Source organism: Mauremys reevesii, linkage group 24 (assembly GCF_016161935.1).
Source record: "Mauremys reevesii isolate NIE-2019 linkage group 24, ASM1616193v1, whole genome shotgun sequence".
NCBI lineage: Eukaryota > Metazoa > Chordata > Testudines > Geoemydidae > Mauremys > Mauremys reevesii.
In genome coordinates, this window is record NC_052646.1 from 2433310 (window position 1) to 2456235 (window position 22926).

The 22926-nt window shown below is 42.8% G+C and overlaps 4 protein-coding genes across 4 annotated transcripts; 2 read left to right on the forward strand and 2 right to left on the reverse strand.

Annotated features, from left to right (window-relative positions):
- Positions 1–847: 847 nt before the first annotated feature.
- On the forward strand, positions 848–1933 carry LOC120390675 (scale keratin-like). The gene is made up of 2 exons (XM_039513460.1): positions 848–865; positions 1503–1933. The coding sequence occupies exon 2, from the start codon at positions 1523–1525 to the stop codon at positions 1931–1933; it is 411 nt and encodes a 136-aa protein (XP_039369394.1). The 5' UTR covers positions 848–865; positions 1503–1522.
- Positions 1934–5645: 3712 nt separating this feature from the next.
- On the reverse strand, positions 5646–6743 carry LOC120390664 (scale keratin-like). Its single transcript, XM_039513441.1, has 2 exons — positions 6726–6743; positions 5646–6076 (listed from the first exon to the last, which is right to left on the reverse strand). The coding sequence occupies exon 2, from the start codon at positions 6054–6056 to the stop codon at positions 5646–5648; it is 411 nt and encodes a 136-aa protein (XP_039369375.1). The 5' UTR covers positions 6057–6076; positions 6726–6743.
- A 2917-nt stretch (positions 6744–9660) lies between these two features.
- On the forward strand, positions 9661–10757 carry LOC120390511 (scale keratin-like). The gene is made up of 2 exons (XM_039513244.1): positions 9661–9679; positions 10303–10757. The coding sequence occupies exon 2, from the start codon at positions 10323–10325 to the stop codon at positions 10755–10757; it is 435 nt and encodes a 144-aa protein (XP_039369178.1). The 5' UTR covers positions 9661–9679; positions 10303–10322.
- A 4118-nt stretch (positions 10758–14875) lies between these two features.
- Positions 14876–16526, reverse strand: LOC120390640 (scale keratin-like). The gene is made up of 2 exons (XM_039513395.1): positions 16506–16526; positions 14876–15433 (listed from the first exon to the last, which is right to left on the reverse strand). The coding sequence occupies exon 2, from the start codon at positions 15411–15413 to the stop codon at positions 14991–14993; it is 423 nt and encodes a 140-aa protein (XP_039369329.1). The 5' UTR covers positions 15414–15433; positions 16506–16526; the 3' UTR covers positions 14876–14990.
- Positions 16527–22926: the final 6400 nt, after the last annotated feature.

The window sequence follows — 22926 nt, forward strand, 5'->3', positions numbered from 1 at the left end:
AACCCCCAGTTTTCGCTGCAAATCCAGAGGAATCCTGTTATAGGTTGGCCTTGGGTGTTCTGTTCTGATCCTCATGTGACTGCCTAACTTAAATCCACTGATTATTTGACTGGACATATCCTCAGACTGGAATGTCTAATCGCATTAGGCTGAAAATCAGGGGTGAAGATAAATAATATGAACCACTTTGATCCTGCTTCACTTCTATTTTGAAAACTAAGGAGGGATTTAATTTAAGCCTAGGGCATGTACTCCCCTGTTTCCAGGAAAGTATTGTATCTCAGAAGGGCGGGCTTCAAGACTATTGAGCAGATTAAAAATTCATCCAAGGATTTAAAAAATATATTGGTTCAAACTCTCCCATCCACCCAGGAGTTCCAGGGGAAAGACCTTGCCACTAATTATTTTCTAGTCTGGATATTATGGACTAACATGGAATCCTGTGCATGACAACAGATTGTGCTTGTGATACATCCATGAATCACCCTCATACTGTGAAATAATTCAAAGCAGAATAAAGAAATAGAACTAAATTTATTCTGTGTTGACACCAAGGAAGTTAGTAGGACGATACCAGGAAACTATCTTGCTATAAAAATTAAAGATGACAGGAACTACAGGGTGTAATATGCATGTCATCCTATTTGGGATTGAGAATTGAGTAATTGATTAACCCTGATCAAAGCCATTACAGCAATTCGATGACTTAGCCAGGTAAGAAAACATTTGGTTTGCTTAATGATCAGGTCTCAGTGCATAAGGGGTGTTTCCTCTGCTTCCCATTGGCTAAGAAAGCATATAAAAGTGCTTGGAACTGCAGGTGGTTCTATTCACTTCTCTTGACTTCATCCCCTTGGTGCACTGGGTAAGTCTATTTAACTCAATTGGTTTTAGTGATCGTTTTAAATATGAACTGAATCCTTCACCAATACTCTGTGACTTTAGAGACGTTGGAGAAGGGAGCATCTTGCTTTCTGTAGCTCGTCAATTGCTGAGTGTGGTGGATGCAGTCTTAGAAATAGTAGGTTGGGATTGGGATTGGGATCCCCCCCATCCATTCCAAATAATTCCTTTTGGGGATTCTTCTCTCTGCATATAGAGGGTGCAGTACCATGGGGCACTATTCTCATTAGTAGCATTTAGGAGATCCTGGAGTTCATGTGTTCAATTCTATCATTAGTCTCAATCAGGAGGGTGTCATTCCTTCTCCCAGGGGCACCCAGTGACTCGCTAAGCAATGGTAGTCAAGTCACTTCAGCTGAGCCTGTAACCTGCCACAGGGATAATAACCACTCATTTCATAGGCGTTCTCCACAGCTTAATGGTTGCCTTGAGCAGTGAAAAGCTGGTTTACTCGGAATGTGGCAGGAAAGCTTTTTGAAGGTTTAAAAAAGAAGATTTAGGGTTGTATTGGAGTGGCATCAAGAAACAGAGAGCTCTGAATCTCTGTAGCACTCAGAATTGTGTGTAATGATTACTCTGCTCCCCACTGTGTGTTTCAGGTATACCACAATCACAAAAGATGTCTTCCAGCAAAGCTCTGTGTTACCCACGTCCACCATGTTATCCCGACATCTGCCCAGACCCATATGTTGATGCCTGGAACGAGCCTTGTGTCACATCATGTGGTGACTCGAGTGCAGTGGTCTATGCACCACCGGTTGTCGTGAGATTCCCAGGACCAATTCTCGCTACCTGCCCTCAAGACAGCATCGTGGGAAGCACCTTACCAAATTTACCCTATGGATATGGGGGCCCATATGGAGGTGGTAGTTTCAGTGGCTCAGTCGGTTCTGGGGGTGCTTATGGAGGTGGATATGGTGGTGGATATGGTGCTGGGTATGGCAGTGGATATGGTGGCTTATACGGGTATGGGAAGAGATATGGTAGGAAGTGCTATTCTTCCCGCTTTGGAAGCTGTGGCCCATGTTAAGCCTTGAAGAAAGATCCACGGAACAAGAAACAACCAGCAAATCTAATAGAAGATGAATATTCCCCACTCACCTAATGGACGATGAGAATGTGCATCTCCATATGACATCACTGGAGGCTGTGTACTAATCAGGCCTATCTACATTGTCCCCTTGTTATATGCTACCTTAACTGTATGGTCTAATGGTTTTGCAGCACCTCTTGTGCTTTGTCCTATTTGATGCTGAAAGTTCCACAACAAGAACTTAATTTGATGAAAAATGGGACATAATTTTCAACTGTACAGCTGCAAGAAAGGCAGCAGAACATCTTGTGTGAAATGTATCACTTTGAAGACAGTGACTGCTTTTAGCTCCTATTGTAACCCCGAAAAATGCATTCTCTGTGCTCTGCATTAATTCATTCTGCAATGTAAAGTGCACTGCTCATTCCCATTAAAAATTATGTGGCATTACATTATTGACTTTCTGGTTTTCCTTTCTCCTCTATTCTTTCTTTCCAAAGCACTCTGGGTGAAATTCTCCTCTTTGCTGATGGTCTGTACCAGCCCTATGCACTGCATCCATCACACTCAAGCCCATAAGTGAGAAGAGAATCAGTTATATTAATTGGCCAATAGCACTGGGTAGGTCCTCTGCATAGGAGGGAATTACCCCCTTGTTACACTTGTCTCTGATAGAATGGGAATAAATTAATGACTTTCAAAAAGAATATATTTCCCTGCTCTAAATATTCTATAGAATCACAGAATTCTGTAAGGATAAGGGTGGAGGACACCTTCAGAGGTCACGTAAAGGGCAACAAAAATGATTAGGGGTATGGAACAGCTTCCGTATGAGGAGAGATTAATAAGACTGGGACTTTTCAGCTTGGAAAAGAGACGGCTAAGGGGACATGCAATTGAGGTCTATAAAATCATGACTGGTGTAGAGAAAGTAAATAAGAAAGTGTTGTTTACTACTTCTCATAACACAAGAAATCTGGGTCACCAAATGAAATGAATAGGCATCAGGTTTAAAACAAACAAAAGGAAGTATTTCTTCACCCAACGCACAGTCAACCCATGGAACTCGTTGCCAGAGGCTGTTGTGAAGGCCAAGACCATAACAGGGTTTAAAAAAAACTAGATAAATTAATGGAGGACAGGTTCATCAATGATTATTAGCCAGGATGGGCAGGGATGGTGTCCCTAGTCTCTATTTGCCAGAAGCTAGGAATGGGTGACAGTGGATGGATCACTTGATGATTCCCTGTTCTATTCATTCCCTCTGGGGCACCTGGCACTGACCACTGTTGGAAGACAGGATACTGGGCTAGATGGACCTTTGGTCTGACCAGTAGGGCCATTCTTATGTAGTCCATCTCTCTACACTGAGACAGGACCAACCACACCTAAATGATCCCTGATGTGTTTGTATAACTTGGAATCCCCAGTGACGGGGATTCCATTACTTCCTTTGAAAGCCTAAAATCACAGCTTAGCTATCATGATAGTTAGAAAGTTTATACTTATATGTAACCTAAATGTCCCTGTTGCAGATTCAGTCAATTACTTCTTGTTGTTTAGTGTACATAGAGAACAATTGGTCACCATCCTCTCTATAATGTTACACGGCCCCTGGCGGGCCATGCTGGCTTGTTTACCTGCCGTGTCCGCAGTTTCAACCGAATGTGGCTCACAGTGGCAGCTGTTTGCCGCTTCAGGCCAATGGGGGCTGCAGACAGCGGCGCGGGCCAAGGGACGTGCTGGCCGCCCTTCCTACAGGCCCCATTGGCCTGGAGCTGCGAACTGCGGCCAGTGGGAGACATGACTGGCCAAACCTGCAGAGGCTGCAGGTAAACAAACTGGCCCGGCCCGCCAGGGGCTTTCCCTGAACAAGCGGTGGCCCTAGTTTGAGAACCACGGCTCTACAGAGTAACTCCAGAATGACAGCAGTGTAACATGAGAAGTTACCCTTTTGTTTGTTCATCAGTAGCTTTGTGTGTTCTTCACTAGCTTGTTGTTCACTAGTTATAAAGAAAGGTTACAAAATACTGGGCATGTTTAAGCTTCAGAAATCAAAAACAGAGGGAGAGATCTGACAATAGTCTTCATGTATGTTCAGGGCTCTTATAGAGAGGATGGTGACCAATTGTTCTCTATGTACACTAAACAACAAGAAGTAATTGACTGAATCTGCAACAGGGACATTTAGGTTACATATAAGTATAAACTTTCTAACTATCATGATAGCTAAGCTGTGATTTTAGGCTTTCAAAGGAAGTAATGGAATCCCCGTCACTGGGGATTCCAAGTTATACAAACACATCAGGGATCATTTAGGTGTGGTTGGTCCTGTCTCAGTGTAGAGAGATGGACTACATAAGAATGGCCCTACTGGTCAGACCAAAGGTCCATCTAGCCCAGTATCCTGTCTTCCAACAGTGGTCAGTGCCAGGTGCCCCAGAGGGAATGAATAGAACGGAATCATCAAGTGATCCATCCACTGTCACCCATTCCTAGCTTCTGGCAAACAGAGACTAGGGACACCATCCCTGCCCATCCTGGCTAATAATCATTGATGAACCTGTCCTCCATTAATTTATCTAGTTTTTTTTTAAACCCTGTTATGGTCTTGGCCTTCACAACAGCCTCTGGCAACGAGTTCCATGGGTTGACTGTGCGTTGGGTGAAGAAATACTTCCTTTTGTTTGTTTTAAACCTGCTGCCTATTCATTTCATTTGGTGACCCAGAGTTCTTGTGTTATGAGAAGTAGTAAACAACACTTTCTTATCTACTTTCTCTACACCAGTCATGATTTTATAGACCTCAATTGCATGTCCCCTTAGCCGTCTCTTTTCCAAGCTGAAAAGTCCCAGTCTTATTAATCTCTCCTCATACGGAAGCTGTTCCATACCCCTAATCATTTTTGTTGCCCTTTACGTGACCTCTGAAGGTGTCCTCCACCCTTATCCTTACAGAATTCTGTGATTCTATAGAATATTTAGAGCAGGGAAATATATTCTTTTTGAAAGTCATTAATTTATTCCCATTCTATCAGAGACAAGTGTAACAAGGGGGTAATTCCCTCCTATGCAGAGGACCTACCCAGTGCTATTGGCCAATTAATATAACTGATTCTCTTCTCACTTATGGGCTTGAGTGTGATGGATGCAGTGCATAGGGCTGGTACAGACCATCGGCAAAGAGGAGAATTTCACCCAGAGTGCTTTGGAAAGAAAGAATAGAGGAGAAAGGAAAACCAGAAAGTCAATAATGTAATGCCACATAATTTTTAATGGGAATGAGCAGTGCACTTTACATTGCAGAATGAATTAATGCAGAGCACAGAGAATGCATTTTTCGGGGTTACAATAGGAGCTAAAAGCAGTCACTGTCTTCAAAGTGATACATTTCACACAAGATGTTCTGCTGCCTTTCTTGCAGCTGTACAGTTGAAAATTATGTCCCATTTTTCATCAAATTAAGTTCTTGTTGTGGAACTTTCAGCATCAAATAGGACAAAGCACAAGAGGTGCTGCAAAACCATTAGACCATACAGTTAAGGTAGCATATAACAAGGGGACAAAGTAGATAGGCCTGATTAGTACACAGCCTCCAGTGATGTCATATGGAGATGTACATTCTCATCGTCCATTAGGTGAGTGGGGAATATTCATCTTCTATTAGATTTGCTGGTTGTTTCTTGTTCCGTGGATCTTTCTTCAAGGCTTAACATGGGCCACAGCTTCCAAAGCGGGAAGAATAGCACTTCCTACCATATCTCTTCCCATACCCGTATAAGCCACCATATCCACTGCCATACCCAGCACCATATCCACCACCATATCCACCTCCATAAGCACCCCCAGAACCGACTGAGCCACTGAAACTACCACCTCCATATGGGCCCCCATATCCATAGGGTAAATTTGGTAAGGTGCTTCCCACAACGCTGTCTTGAGGGCAGGTAGCGAGAATTGGTCCTGGGAATCTCACGACAACCGGTGGTGCATAGACCACTGCACTCGAGTCACCACATGATGTGACACAAGGCTCGTTCCAGGCATCAACATATGGGTCTGGGCAGATGTCGGGATAACATGGTGGACGTGGGTAACACAGAGCTTTGCTGGAAGACATCTTTTGTGATTGTGGTATACCTGAAACACACAGTGGGGAGCAGAGTAATCATTACACACAATTCTGAGTGCTACAGAGATTCAGAGCTCTCTGTTTCTTGATGCCACTCCAATACAACCCTAAATCTTCTTTTTTAAACCGTCAGAAACCTTTCCTGCCACATTCCGAGTAAACCAGCTTTTCACTGCTCAAGGTAACCATTAAGCTGTGGAGAACGCCTATGAAATGAGTGGTTATTATCCCTGTGGCAGGTTACAGGCTCAGCTGAAGTGACTTGACTACCATTGCTTAGCGAGTCACTGGGTGCCCTGGGAGAAGGAATGACGCCCTCCTGATTGAGACTAATGATAGAATTGAGCACGTGAACTCCAGGATCTCCTAAATGCTACTAATGAGAATAGGGCCCCTTGGTACTGCACCCTCTATATGCAGAGAGAAGAATCCCCAAAAGTAATTATTTGGAATGGATGGGGGGATCCCAATCCCAATCCCAACCTACTATTTCTAAGACTGCATCCACCACACGCAGCAATTGACGAGCTACAGAAAGTCTCCTACAGAAAGCAAGATGCTCCCTTCTCCAACGTCTCTAAAGTCACAGAGTATTGGTGAAGGATTCAGTTCATATTTAAAACGATCACTAAAACCAATTGAGTTAAATAGACTTACCCAGTGCACCAAGGGGATGAAGTCAAGAGAAGTGAATAGAACCACCTGCAGTTCCAAGCACTTTTATACGCTTTCTTAGCCAATGGGAAGCAGAGGAAACACCCCTTATGCATTGAGACCAGATCATTAAGCAAACCAAATGTTTTCTTACCTGGCTAAGTCATCGAATTGCTGTAATGGCTTTGATCATGGTTAATCAATTACTCAATTCTCAATCCCAAATAGGATGACATGCATATTACACCCTGTAGTTCCTGTCATCTTTAATTTTTATAGCAAGATAGTTTCCTGGTATCGTCCTACTAACTTCCTTGGTGTCAACACAGGAATAAATTTACTTCTATTTCTTTATTCTGCTTTGAATTATTTCACAGTATGAGGGTGATTCACGGACGTATCACAAGCACTATCTGTTGTCATGCACAGGATTCCATGTTAGTCCATAATATCCAGACTAGAAAATAATTAGTGGCAAGGTCTTTCCCCTGGAACTCCTGGGTGGATTGGAGAGTTTGAACCAATATATTTTTTAAATCCTTGGATGAATTTTTAATCTGCTCAATAGTCTTGAAGCCAGCCCTCCTGAGTTACAATATTCTCCTGGAAACAGGGTAGTACATGCCCTAGGCTTAAATTAAATCGCTCCTTAGTTTTCAAAATAGAAGTGAAGCAGGATCAAAGTGGTTCATATTATTTATCTTCACCCCTGATTTTCAGCCTAATGAGATTAGACATTCCAGTCTGAGGATATGTCCAGTCAAATAATCAGTGGATTTAAGTTAGGCCTTCTGGGTGACAATACTCTCCTAGAAACACGACCAAATCATGCCCAATGCTTAAGTTAAATCCCTCCTAAGCTTTCAAAGTAGAACTGAAGCAGGATCAAAAGTGGTGTATATTATTTCTGTTCAACCCTGATTTTCAGCCTAATGCTAATAGACATTCAAGTCTGAAAGGATGTCCAGTTAAGTGGTCAGCGATTTAAGGTTACGGACTCACCTGGGATTCAGAACAGGACAACGAAGATCCCCCTACTGCAATGCTCTGTAAAGGTTTGAGATTAAAATCTTGAAACTGGATCACCACAAGAGGGTGGTTTTCTTCTGGGGCAATGCGCCTGACAAAGAAAGTCCAGAAAGACTCACATGAGAGATGGAAATAAAGCCCACTTAGTCATGGCGAGATAGTTGAGGAATGAGCTTCCAGCAGAAATTAGACTAATCCAGGGTATGATCTACCTTAGCAAAGGATGCAAGGTCCTTCTCTTCTAGAAACTACCCCACCATTGCCCATAGTTTTTGAACTGCTATCTACACCTTCAGCAGCACTTTCTGGAACCAGGGCAGTAGGAAGAAGAAAAGACTCTATGAAGCTTACCAGGTAAATTAAAGGGAGGTTAATGATTTTGCAACAATGACCAAGACTTCTCTCGCTAAACACAAGGCCAAGATATTCAAGTGACTAGTGATATTGGTGCCCTACTTTGAACACCATGAAGATCCCGGCATTTCAAATGTGCTCAGTTCCTGTTCTCTGGAGCCCAATTTCCTATAAGGTATCCCAAGCAGGCACCATGAATCTCCAGTCACTTTTGAAATCTCCGGCTTCAATGCTTCTCTCTTTACATTGAAAGACATGAGAGCTTTCAACTAGTGTCATAACTGCTTGTTAAGAAATGTATAGACAAAGAATTGAGGATGCTTTTCCTACAAAGATGACGAGAAGATTCATCATGGCTAAGATATAGTGCCTAGGAACTTATTACTTATTACTTGAAATCAAGGGCCAGATTTTCAGGTGGTGTAAAGAGGAAGAAAGTCATTGTCCTGGATTCAAAAGTCCCATCACAGTAGGTTGCTTCACAACTGATTTTCCAAGCACAGGAGAATGAAACTATCTCCAGAGCAGCGGGCTAACTCAGAGATCTACGCTCCATTTGATTCCTCTTTAGCCCTACATTGGATGTTTAAAAGAAATGTAAATGGTGCATAGTCTTTAGCTGGCCCCTTCTTGAGGAGATGATTGCCAACCACAGGGCCTTATTTGAAGTTATCTCAATGCATTGGAAAGAAGCCTGCCATAGTTTGGCCTTCGGTGTTCTGTTGTGATGCTCATGTGAGTGCCTAACTTAAATCCACTGATTACTTGACTGGACATCTCCTCAGACTGGAATGTCTAATAGCATTCGGCTGAAAATCAGGAGTGAACATAAATAATATGAACCACTTTGATCCAGCTTCACTTCCATTTTGAAAACATAGGAGGGATTTAACTTAAACCTAGGGCATGTACTGCCCTGTTTCCAGGAGAGTATTGTAACTCAGAAGGGCTGGCTTCAAGACTATTGAACGGATTAAAAATTCATCCAAGGATTTAAAAATATATATTGGCTCAAACACATAGTTAAGAGTTACAGATGGGGATTTTAAGCATGCCGAATAAACTCTCCCATTCACCAAGGAGTTCCAGGTTAAACACCTTGCTACTAATTAGATTCTAGTCTGGATATTATGAACTAACACAGAATCCTGTGCAGGACAGTAGATTCTGCTAGTGATACATTCCTGAGTCACCCTCATACTGTGAAATAATTCAAAGCAGAATAAAGAAATGGAACTAAATTTATTCCTGTGTTGACACCAAGGAAGTTAGTAGGATGATACCAGGAAACTATATTGCTATAAAGATTAAAGATGACAGGAACTACAGGGTGTAATATGCACGTCATCCTATTTAGGATTGATAATTGAGTAACTGATTAACTATGATCAAAGCCATTACAGCAATTCGAGGACTTAGCCAGGCAAGAAAACATTTGGTTTGCTTAATGATCAGGTCTCAGTGCATAAGGGGTGTTTCCTCTGCTTCCCATTGGCCAGGAAAGTGTATAAAAGTGCTTGGAACTGCAAGTGGTTCTATCCACTTCTCTTGACTTCATCCCCTTGGTGCACTGGGTAAGTCTATTTATTTTAGTGATAGTTTTAAATATGAACTGAATCCTTCACCAATACTCTGTGACTTTAGAGATGTTGGAGAAGGGAGCATCTTGCTTTCTGTAGGAGACTTTCTCTAGCTCGTCAATTGCTGAGCATCCTTGCTGAGCATCCTTCTTAGAAATAACAGGTTGGGATTTTCAAATCTTCATATGGGATTGGGAGCCACCCATTCCAAATATTAGTTTTGGGGATTCTCCTCTCTGCATATAGAGGGTGCAGTAACATGGGGGACCATTCTCATTAGTAGCATTTGGGAGATCCTGGAGTTCACGTGCTCAATTCTATCATTAGTCTCAATCAGGAGGGCGTCATTCCTTCTCCCAGGGCACCCAGTGACTCGCTAAGCAATGTAGTCAAGTCACTTCAGCTGAGCCTGTACCTGCCACAGAGATAATAATCACTCATTTCATAGGCGTTCTCCACAGCTTAATGGTTGCCTCGAGCAGGGAAAAGCTGGTTTACTCGGAATGTGACAGGAAAGATTTTTGAAGGTTTAAGATGAAGATTTAGTATTAAAGTGGCCTCAAGAAACACTTAGAATTGTGTGTAATGTTTACTCTGCTCCCTATTGTATGTTTCAGGTAAACCACAGTCACAAAAGATGTCTTCCAGCAAAGCTCTGTGTTACCCACGCCCACCATGTTATCCTGACATCTGCCCAGACCCATATGTTAATGCCTGGAATGAGCCTTGTGTCACATCATGCGGCGACTCGAGCGCAGTGGTCTATGCACCACCGGTTGTCGTGAGATTCCCGGGACCTATTCTCGCTACCTGCCCTCAAGACAGCGTTGTGGGAAGCACCTTACCAAATTTACCCTATGGATATGGGGGCCCATATGGAGGTGGTAGTTTCAGTGGCTCAATCGGTTCTGGGGATGTTTATGGAGGTGGATACGGTGCTGGCTATGGTGGTGGATACGGTGGTGGCTATGGAGGTGGATATGGTGGTGGATATGGGGGCTTATATGGGTATGGGAAGAGATATGGTAGGAAGTGCTATTCTTCCCGCTTTGGAAGTTGTGGTCCATGCTAAACCCAGAAGAAAGATCCACGGAATAAGAAACAACCAGGAAATGAAAGATGATGGAGATTCACCTCTTAGCTAATGGAAAATGAGCACCTACAACTCCACATGAAATCAGAGGGGGCTGTGTGTAAATCAGGCCTATCAATGTCTTCCCTTGTTACACGTTACCTTAACTGTATGGTCTAATAATTGTGCCGCTTACTCTTATGCTCATATTGTGCTTTGTCCTCTTTGAGACTGAAAGGTCCACAACAATTAGCTTAATTTGATGAAAAATGGGACATGATTTTCAAATGTATAGCTGCAAGAAAGACAGCAGAACATCTTGTGTGAAATTTATCACTTTGGAGATGGTGACTGGTTGTCGCTCTTACTGTAACGTGGAAAATACATTCTCTGTACTCTGCATTAATTCATTCTGTAAATTATAAACTCCAAAGCTCATTCCCATTAAAAATTATACTGCATCATAATATCAGCCTTCTGGTTTTCCTTTCCCCTCCATTTTTTCTTTCCAAAGCACTCTTGATGCAGGGCCGGCGCTTCCATTTAGGCAACCTAGGTGGTCGCCTAGGGCACTAGGATTTGGGGGAGTGGCATTTTGCCGCCCTCAGCGGCAATTCAGTGGCGGGGGGTCCTTCCACGCTCCGGGTCTTCGGCGGCAATTCTGCGGCGGTTTCTTCACTTGCTCCGGGACCCGCCGCCGGAGTGCCCCGAAGACTGGGAGCACGGAAGGACCCCCCTGCCGCAGAATTGCCGCCAACGACCGGGAGCGCGGAAGGACCCCCACCTAGGCGCCAAAAACCCTGGCCCCGCTCCTGTCTGGGTGAAATTCTCCCCTGTGCAGATGGCCAGTACCAGCCCCACGTACTAATCAATCCCACTCAGGCCCATAAGTAAGGAAAGGATCAAGTGTATTACTCGTTCAAGAGCATTGTGCAGGCCCTCTGCACGGGGCGGTGGGAGGGTTTGCCCCTTGTTACACTTGTTATAGATAGCATCAAACTGAATAAATGACTTTCAGTGAGAATATATTTCCCTGCTTCAAACATTCTACAGAATTATAAAATACTTGAAACATAGAGTTGGAGAGACCTTGAGAGGTCATGTTGTCCTACCCTGTGGGCTAAGGGAGGACCAAGGAGAGCTAGACCATCCCTGACAGGTGTTTGTGTATCCTGGACTTAAAACCCTCCAGTGACGGGGATTCCACAACCTCCCTTCAAAGCTTAAATGCTTAGACATCATTACAGCTGGAAAGTTTACGCTTATATTTTACCTAATCTCCCTTGTTGCAGATTAATCCAATAATTCCTTGTTCTACCTTTAGCGCACATGGGGAACAGTTGATCACCATCTTCTCTATAACAACCCCGAACATGCATGAAGACTGTTATCAGATTTCTGCCCCATCTTCCCCCAACCACCAGTTTTCATTTCTGAGTTCTAAGCATGCCCAGGTTTCTTTAACCTTTCCTCATAGTTCTGGTTTTCTAAACCTTTCACCATTTTTGTAGCTCTCCTGTGGACTCTGTCTAATTGGTCCACATCTTTCTTGCTGATGTCTGTTGCCCAGAACAGGACATAATACTCCATCCGAGACCTCACCAGAGCCAATTAGAGCAGGACAATGTAGGATTTTACACTTGACTCAAGATAAACAAAAGCTACAAAATCTGCACTGTTGAATCACTTCTGCCTTTATGGCTTTGCTCCTGATGTAGTGCTCAGGCTCTGATCTGATACCATGTTTTCACCCCTGTTGCCCTAGTGTAAAGAACAATGCTAGGCTTAGGGCAATGGAGAAAAAAGCCTTTTGGTTCCTTTTGAAAATGCATTCCCTGAACATGTGGATCCTGAGGTCCATGTGAAGAATCAGTAGAACCAACCATTCGCCCTGTGTTTCCATCAGAGGTCTCAATTGACAGCTGTGTACAATGTCATCTTATCCCAGGGTAATATAGGGGGAGAGTTAAATAAAAAAGTCTCTGCTCCTAGTGAAGCCACCTGGACCTTCAGCCACTATCCTTATTGACTTCGTTCTGAGAAATAGAATCATCCCTCAGAAGATGAACTCTGATATTGCCAGGATGGTTGATTATGCACTGTGAAATGTGTGGAAACCCAAACACAGTTTGGCTTGACCTAAATATTTGTCCAGGGACCTATTGTGCTGCTCGCTACACAAGTGCAGAGTCTGTGACAGTTGCCATCTTGAAGAGTTACCCAGATAGAACAAGCAGCAAAGAATCCTGTGGCACCTTATAGACTAACAGACGTTTTAGAGCATGAGCTTTCGTGGGTGAATACCCACTTCGTCGGGTGCATGCATCCGATGAAGTGGGTATTCACCCATGAAAGCTCATGCTCCAAAACGTCTGTTAGTCTATAAGGTGCCACAGGATTCTTTGCTGCTTTTACAGATCTAGACTAACACGGCTACCCCTCTGATACTTGATACCAGATAGAACAGAATCCTGATCTGTGTCTTGTACCAAAGACCGGGCAAAGCCAAGCCTTTAATCTATCCAATATATCTACCGGAACTATGAAATTCTAAAACTGCCTGTGTTTTTGGATGCCTCAGTTTTGGGCATCCAACTTGAGAATCATTCTTGGAGATTCCATCGGAGATAGCAAGTTCTAAGGAATATCAGAAAGGGCCCATCACAAATCACTAGTCCCTTTTGAAAATCTTGGTCTCGGCTCTAATCATAGATTCCCTGAGTGCTCTTGGTTAGATTAATACCTTCCTCTCCATATGTAACATTCAGCGGAGGCATTTCCCCCTTCGCTCTCCCAAGTATCCCACAGTGGGGCGTTGGCCAGCGAGGTTGGATTTGTTTTCCCTGCATGGATGTCACGGGCTTCTTGCCACTCCTGATCAGTTACAGGAAGCTTGGAGTTGGGTTAAGGTAGGGGTCTCTCCTCTGACTCTAGGGAGCATGCTTGTTGACTGTGAGATAGCTTCACAGCTCTCAAATACTTTTGGTTCAGCTTAGGAAGGATCAGACAGTTATTCAGTCTTTCTCTCTGCTGTAGAAAAGTTGAAATGTGTGGAAACCCAAACACAGTTTGGCTTGACCTAAACATTTGTCTTGATGCGCCTACGCACTGGTGGGCAAGATTTAGGGCAAGCATTTGGTTTTAACCTTGCAAGATTGTATTGGCATATACCTGCTGAATCTACATTGTTGTGATACTAATATCAAGACACTGGGTTTTTTTGCACTGCACATGTTCTGGTACATTTTGTCACAATTTTGGATCGTATGTAGTTTTTGCAGGGGTGTACATTTATTTTGGATTTGAGCTGGGATGATGGGAGGAAACCATATCCCCCAGCTCTGTGGACTAGAGAGGTACCTGGGACTGTAAGACAAAACAGAGAAAATCGCTGTTTCCCGGTCTTCCTATAGCTCCTAATCCATCTGTTTACAGCTTCGGACACTAACAAAACAGCTGCCTATCTCATTCATAGCACTTTACGGTTCCACTGCTTTATGAGATCAGATATGACACAAGTAGTTATTATCTTCTTACCGGAGAAAATGATGACTGATGCTCAGAGCTCAATTCAACTGCCCAAGGCCACTCCAGTGGAAAGGCTGGGACTAGAAATGAGGCACACCTCATTCTTAATAACCTTCCTAGTTATAATTTGAACTCTAATATCTCCAGGATACCAGCAGTGTGTTCAGAGCCCCATCGTGCTGCTCGCTAGACAAGCCCAGAGTTTCAGATGGTCCCCATTTTGAAGAGTCATTTATTTAGTTTGATTCTATCTGAGACATGTGCAACAAAGGGAGTAATTCCCCTTCCTGGCAGAGGGCCTGCACAATGCTATTGATCAAGTAATGTACCTAATTCTCTTCTTACTTATGGGTTTGAGAGGGATTGATTAGTGCATAGGGCTGGTAAAGACCATCTGCACAGGGGAGAATTTCACCCAGAATGCTTTGGAAAGAAAGAATGGAGGAAAACCACAAGACCAATATTGTGATGCAAAATATTTTTAATGCGAATAAGCATCAGAGTTTGCACTTACAGAGTGAATTAATGTAGAGCACTGAGAATGTATTTTTGGGGTTACAATAAGAGCTACAACCAATCACTGTCTCCAAAGTGACACATTTCAGACAAGATATTTTGCCATCTTTCTTGTAGCTGTAGATTTGAAAATCATGTCCCATTTTTCTTTCCTGGGTGTTTCTTGTTCCGTGGATCTTTCTTCTGGGTTTAACATGGGCCACAACTTCCAAAGCGGGAAGAATAGCACTTCCTACCATATCTCTTCCCATACCCGTATAAGCCCCCATATCCACCACCATATCCACCTCCATAGCCAGCACCGTATCCACCTCCATATCCACCTCCATAAGCACCCCCAGAACTGACTGAGCCACCAAAACTACCACCCCCATATGGGCCCCCATATCCATAGGGTAAATTTGGTAAGGTGCTTCCCACAACACTGTCTTGGGGGCAGGTAGCAAGAATAGGTCCTGGGAATCTCACGACAACCGGTGGTGCATAGACCACTGCGCTCGAGTCGCCGCATGATGTGACACAAGGCTCGTTCCAGGCATCAACATATGGGTCTGGGCAGATGTCGGGATAACATGGTGGGCGTGGGTAACACAGAGCTTTGCTGGAAGACATCTTTTGTGATTGTAGTGTACCTGAAACACACAGTGGGGAGCAGAGTACACACAGTTACACACAATTTGTAGTGAAATAGGATATTCCCAGCTCATATAATATGGTAATAGATGCTAGGTAGGTCTGTTTGTTACAGGCTCTATATCTGCTCCCATTTCTTCCCATTGTACTGAGCACTGTACAAGCAAAGAGTAAAAGACACTAAGCTGGTGTTGAGGGCACCTATCTGAGAGGTGGGAGACACAGTGTTAAAGCAGTAACAATAAAAAGTTAACATCGTCGTTTTGGATAAGATCATTGTTATATCTCATCCAGTATCCCCTCTCTGTTCCTGTGCAACAACACATGCTTCAGATAAACCTATAAGAACTCTCAAGTTGTCTATTATGGAGTAAATTACCCATAAGGAGAGTTTCTTTCTAACACACCTAAAGCAGAGGCTAGCTTTGCCCTGGAGGAGAACATCTACATAGCTTGAAAACTCTTGGTTTCAATTAGGGTGACCAGATAGCAAGTGTGAAAAATCGGGACAGTGGGTGGAGGGTAATAGGAGCCTATATAAGAAAAAGCTCTGAATATCGGGACGGTCCCTATAAAATCAGGACATCTGATCATTCTAGTTTCAGTTATACTCACAGCTCTATCTATGCAATCAAGCTGCTGTTCAACAGTTATATTTGAACATTGATCTCCATTGTTTTATGGAAACAGCAGGGTCAGATCATCAGCCCAGGTAACCCTTTGTGAATCCAGTGAAGTCAGCTCAGGATCTGGCAATGTGCATTTATATATAAAGAGTCAGAGTAGCAAAGTGGACTGAGGCTGAGGAATTCCCTATCCAATCCCTAGTTCTAATTACTATGAATGGAGATTCCCAATGCAACACGTAGCATTGGAAATCCCACCCTGCTATTTTTAAGACTGCATCCGCCAAGGTCTTCAATTGACAAGCTACAGAAAGTCTCTTACCGAAAGCAAAGAACCCTCTGCTCCAACAGATCAAAAATCACATACTATTAATGCAGGATTCAGTCCGTAGTTAAAACTATCACTAAAGCAGCCACTGGAGAAAATTGAGTTAAATAGACTCACCCAGTTCACAAAGGGGATGAAGTCAGGAGAAGTGGTTAGAACAACCTGCAGTTCTGAGCACTTTTATACACCTTCTTAGCCAATGGGAAGGAGAGGAAACACCCTTTATGAACTGAGACCTGATCATTGACCAAACAAAATATTTTCTTGCCTGGCTAATTCCTTGAATTGTTGTAATGGCTTTGATCATGGTTAATCAATTACACAATTCTCAGTCCCACTTAGGATGACATGCACTTTACACCCTGCAGTTCCTTTCATCTTAAATGTTTATGGGCAAGATACCTTCCTGGTATCATCCTACTAACTTCCTTGGTGTCAACACACGAATAAGCCTACTTCCATTTCTGTCATTCTGCTTTGAATTTCTTCCCAGAATGAGGGTGACTCAGGGAAAATCACTATCAGAATCTGCTGTCATGCACAGGAGTCCATGTTAGTTCCTTATATCCAGAAGAGTATCTAATTAGAGGCAAGGTGGAGTTCACCCAGAACAGGCGCTCGGCAAATGCAGACTAAGCAATTGCTTAGGGCCCTGAGCAGCTCAAGGAGGGGCCCTATTTGTTTTTTTATCATAAGAACTTGCCTGTCTTGGTTCTGTAGTTTGTGGTCAAAAATATTCCTTCCTGAGGCCCCCAAAAGGCTAGCACTGTCATTAAATTTACCCGTGTATCTCCTTGGAGGATGGGAGAGTTTATTCAGCATGCAGTATGTGTTTAAGGCCATATGTGTTTTGAAATTCTTGGATGTCTTTACAGTCAGTTCAATGGCCTTCAAACCAGGCCTTCTGGGTTACAATTCTCTTCTGGAAACAGGGCAGGACATGGCCTGTGGTTAAGTTAAATCTCTCGTGAGCTTTCAAGGGAAGAGCTGGAGCAGCATTGAAATGGTGCATGTTATTTGTGTTTACCCCTGACTTTCAGCCTAATGCTGTTAGACAGTGTGAATAGATGTCCAGTCAAATGATCAGAGATTCTTGAACCCCAAAGATTACTTTTTTGTCGTATTCTTGGTATCTGTGAGAGGACAGACTCATCTGGTGTGTTTTCGATGTCCTTGATTAATCCACCTTTCAACCACATCATTTGACTATGGGCTGAAAGACTAGAAATTGCTGCAGTCCTGTTGATGACCACATTAAGACAAACAATGACAAGGGGATTACTGTAATTTACATCTGATAGTGGATTGGAACCCAAGGTTACAATATGCTGCTAAAATTCTCCATCCTTTTGCACCTCAAATAGTCATTTACAGATGAGCAAAGTGAATTCAAAGTAGGTTAATGTGTATGCTCTAGCAGAATTTCATGCATATTTTTCATTCATGGAAATAATTACTCCCTAGATGAATTCCAGTCTCAATATCGCACTATGAGCCCCATCAGAAAGAGAAAAGGCAAATGCAATTTTCTTTTATTTAGATCAACTTGGGTCACAAGACTTCAGGAACTTACACAAGTGCTTAACTGGAACCATGTGAACAGCCTCAATGAGTTCAAACCATCAACTCACATACCCTCATCCACATGTTGAGATGAAATATCTAGCAGTCCGCACTCAAAGACTAGTTATCAGTGGTTTTGCTTGCTACATGAGAGGCCATATCTAGCGGGGACGCACAGGAGGTTGTCCTGATTTCCATACTATATGATATTTTCATTAATGACAACAGATTGTGGCAGTGTTATATCCCTGAGTCTCCCTCATACTGTGAAGTAATTCAAAGCAGAACAATGAAAATGGAACTAGATTTATTTCTGTATTGACACCAAGGAAGTTAGTAGGTTGATTCCAGGAAGGTATCTCACCCATAAACGTTTAAGATGACAGGAACTGCAGAGTGTAATCTGCATGTCATCCTTTGTGGGACTGAGTAATTGATTAACCAAGATCAAAGCCATTACAACATTTCAAGGAATTAGCCAGGTAAGAAAACATTTTGTTTGGTCAATGATCAGGTCTCAGTGCATAAAGGGTGTTTCCTCTGCTTCCCATTGGCTAAGAAAGCGTATAAAAGTATTTGGAACTGCAGGTGGTTCTATCCACTTCTCCTGACTTCATCCCTTTGGTGAACTGGGTAAGTCTATTTAACTCAATTTTCTCAATTTTGCTTTAGTGATAGTTTTAACTGGAGACTGAATCCTTCACAAATACTCAGTGATTTTAGAGATCAGGAGGAATCATGCTTTTCATAAGAGACATTCTGTATCTCATTAATTGCAGACCTTGGTGGATGCTGTCTTAAAAATAGCAGGTTGGGATTTTCAGATCTACATATGGGATTGGTACCTCCTTGTTCCCAGTAATTATAATTGGGAATTGGACATGAAAATTCCTTAGAGAATTATGACAAATCTCAGTCTCAGTTACTTTGACAATAAACTACTCTGACTCTCTTTATATAAATACACATTGCCAGATACTCAGCTGACTTCGCTGGAGTCACAAAGTTTTTCCTGGGCTGATGATCTGACCCTGCTGTTTCCATGAAACTATTGAGATCAGCTTTAATATATAACTTTTGAACAGCAACTCGACTGTTCTTTTCAGTTTAGTAGATAGAGCTGTCGCTGTATTTGAAATTATATATATGTTCTTCTCCAGGGCAAAGCTAGTCTCTGCCTTAGTGTGTTAGGGAGAGACTCTCCTTATGGGCAGTTGACTCTATAATGGACAACTTCAGGGCTCTTATACATTAATATAAATCATGTGATGCTGTACACTTTTAGAGATGGGACACTGGCAGAGATGGACAGCTGATATAATCCAGTAGGGCTATTCTTAACTTTTCAGTGGTGCAGCTTTAAAACTGTGTTTCCCACATCCCAGCTGGGGGTCTTAACCCCCAGCATAGTGTATTTCACTCCTTCCATGTACAGCACCCAGCACAATGGGGCACCATTCTCAGTTGTAGCATTGGGAAATACTAGAATTCAAATGATCAATTCTATCATTAATATCAATCAGGAGGGCCAAAGGTCTAGTCCCAGTTCACCCCTTGACTCACCCAGCAGTGATGGGCAGGTCACTTCCAATGAGACCCTAGTAAATAGCCACAAGGACAATATATCATTTCATATGGGTTTTGTGCAGCTTACTGGTTGCCTGAAGCAGTAAAAAAGTGGTTTATTCTGAATGTGCTAGGAAAGCTTTAGATCAATGTCAAAGATTTAAAAAGAAGATTTAGGGGTGGGGTGGGAGTGGCCTCAAGAAACAAAGAGCAGGAGGAATAGTGGTGGATTGGTGCAAGCTCAAAGTAGTGCAGCTCAAAGTAGTGCAGCTCTGAAGGAAAAGTGGCCCATTGAGGCTTAGCAGATGGAGAACATTTCCTGGATGGGACCCAAGGAAAGAAGATGCTTGGCATGGAAAGGAGGAAGCCAATATGTAAGAAGGATTCACAGGGGCTGGTTAGGAAGAAATCTAGGGTGAATGGGTGAATAGGACCAGAAGGAAGAAATGGGAGCAGATATGGCAGCTGTAAGAAACAGACCTATCTAGCGTCTATTACTGCATTACAAGAAGTGTGAATATCCAATTTCACTACAAATTGTGTGCACTCTGCTCCCTACTGTGTGTTTCAGGTATACCACAATCACAAAAGATGTCTTCCAGCAAAGCTCTGTGTTACCCACGCCCGCCATGTTATCCCGACATCTGCCCAGACCCATATGTTGATGCCTGGAACGAGCCTTGTATCACATCCTGCGGTGACTCAAGTGCAGTGGTCTATGCACCACCGGTTGTCGTGAGATTCCCGGGACCTATTCTCGCTACCTGCCCTCAAGACAGCGTTGTGGGAAGCACCTTACCAAATTTACCCTATGGATATGGGGGCCCATATGGGAGTAGTAGTTTTGGTGGCTCAGTCGGTTCAGGGGGTGCTTATGGTAATAGATACAATGTTGGATATGGCAATCGTTATGGGGATTTATGTGGGTATGGGAGGAGATTTGGTAGGAAGTGCTATTCTTCCCGCTTTGAAAGTTGTGGGCCATGCTAAACCCAGAAAAAGATCCACGAAAGAAGAAACAACCTTGGAATGAAAGGAAAGATAGAGATTCCCCACACAGCTAATGGAAAACGAGAGTCTACAACTACACTTGCAATCGATGGGGATAGTGGGTGTTCATCGCCTGAATAACTCACACCAAACTATGCCTTTCTTTTGGTGCATATTACCTCAGGTTTATGGTCTATATTGTTTTCCAGCTTCATCTAATGCTCATATTGTGCTTTGTACTATTGAATGCTGAACAGTCTACAAGAAGTAACTTAGTTTGGTGAAAAATGGTACATGATTTTCAAATCTACAGCTGCAAGGACGAGAGCAGAACATCTTTTGTTAAAAGCATCTGAATGGATAAAGTGATTGGTTGTAGCTCTTACTGGAACATTGAAAATACATTCTCTGTACTCTGCATTAATTCATTCTGTAAGTGCAAACTCTGATGCTCATTCCCATTAAAAATTATGCAGCATCATAATATTGGCCTCTGGTTTTCCTTTCTCCTCTATTCTTTCTTTCCAAAGGACTCTGGATGAAATTCTCTCATATGCAGATGGTCAGTACCAACCCTATTCACTAATCAGTCCCTCTGAAACCTGTAAGTAAGAAGAGAATCAGGTATATGACTTGGTCACTAGCATTGTGCAGGCCCTCTGCTCGGTGGGTAGGGAGGAATTACTCCCTTGTTACACATTTCTCAGATAGAATTGAACTAAATTAATGACTTTCAATTAAAATATATTTCTGAGTGCCAAATGTTATACAGAATCATAGTATTCTTAAAATATGGGAATGCAAGGGACCAGAGGTCATCCCATTCAGCCCCCTATGCTGAATCATAGATTCATAGAAGATTAGGGTTGGAAGAGACCTCAGGAGGTCATATAATCCACCCCCTGCTCAAAGCAGGACCAATCCCCAACTAAATCATCCCAGCCAGGGCTTTGTCAAGCCAGACCTTAAAAACCTCTAAGGAAGGAGATTCCACCACCTCGCTAGGGAACCCATTCCAGTGCTTCACCACCCTCCTAACGAAATAGTGTTTCCTAATAGCCAACCTAAACCTCCTCAACTGCAACTTGAGACCATTGCTCCTTGTTCTGTCATCTGCTACCACTGAGAACAGCCGAGCTCCATCCTCTTTGGAACCCCCCTTCAGGTAGTTGAAAGCAGCTATCAAATCCCCCCTCACTCTTCTCTTCTGCAGGCTAAATAACTCCAGTTCCCACAGCCTCTCCTCATAAGTCATGTGCTCCAGCCCCCTGATCATTTTTGTTGCCCTCCGCTGGACTTTGAAGTAAGACCATGTATACCTAGACCATCACTGAAAGGTGTTTATCTAACCTGTTTTTTAAAATCTCCAGTGATGGTGGTTTCACAACCTTCCTTGAAAGTCTAAAATCAGTGCTTAACTATCATCAAGGTTAGAAAGGTTATGCTTATGTACAACCTAAAACACCTTGTTGCAGATTAAGCCAATTACTCCTTGTCCTACTTTTAGTGGACATTAATCAGCATCCTCTCTAGAACAGCCCTGAACATACATGAAGACTGTTGTTAGAGTCTCCCTCAGTTTTTGGTGTCTCCAGACTAAACTTCCCCAGTTTTCTTTAACCTTTCCACAGAGCTCCTGGTTTCTGAACCTTTCATCATTTTTGTTGCTCTGCTCTGGATACTCTCCAATCGGCCCCCATATTTTCTACAAAAGTCTGTTGCCCAGAACTGGACACAATTCTCCATCTTGAGGCCTCACAGGAGCTGATTGGAGCTGGACAATTTATTCCTTAAGTTTAGGATTTTGAACTTGTCTCTACTGAATTTCATCTTGTTGATTCCAGATCAATTCTCCCATTTGTTAAGGTCATTTTGAATTCAAATCCTGCCCTCCATAGTGATTGCAACCCCTCTCAGCTTAGTGTCTTCCACAAATGTAATGTGTATTCTCCACATAATTACACACATCATTAAAAAAATATTGCATAATACAGGACCCAGGACAACCTTCTGTACTTCCCTGCCAGATATGGCCTTCCACATAGAATGAAAACGATTGATGACTAGTCTTTGAGTCCAGATTTTCAACCAATTAGGCTCCCACCTTCTAGAAATTTCATCTCAAACATGTGGTCAGGAGAAATGTTTCCCAGTTTGCTTATGTGAATCTCAAGTTGGACTGAGTCAAAAGTCTTACTAATATGAATATATTATTTTCTTCATAGCAACTTACGGTACTTTGAAATGAATGTGGTAAATCATTTCACAGAGCTGGGTGGAGACAATGTTAATCATGCCAGTTCCTGTATTAAGATTTAAAGATGTTGTCAAACTGGAGAGAGTCCAGAGGAGAGCTACAAAAAATGATGACAGCTGTAGAAAACCAGAGCTATAAGGAAAGGTTAAAGAAAACTGAGCA

What these genes read in the sequence shown, in the direction of transcription:
- LOC120390664 (XM_039513441.1), bottom strand. Translation starts at nt 6,056, where the DNA reads ATGTCTTCCAGCAAAGCTCTGTGTTACCCACGTCCACCATGTTATCCC.
- LOC120390511 (XM_039513244.1), top strand. Translation starts at nt 10,323, where the DNA reads ATGTCTTCCAGCAAAGCTCTGTGTTACCCACGCCCACCATGTTATCCT.
- LOC120390640 (XM_039513395.1), bottom strand. Translation starts at nt 15,413, where the DNA reads ATGTCTTCCAGCAAAGCTCTGTGTTACCCACGCCCACCATGTTATCCC.
- LOC120390675 (XM_039513460.1), top strand. Translation starts at nt 1,523, where the DNA reads ATGTCTTCCAGCAAAGCTCTGTGTTACCCACGTCCACCATGTTATCCC.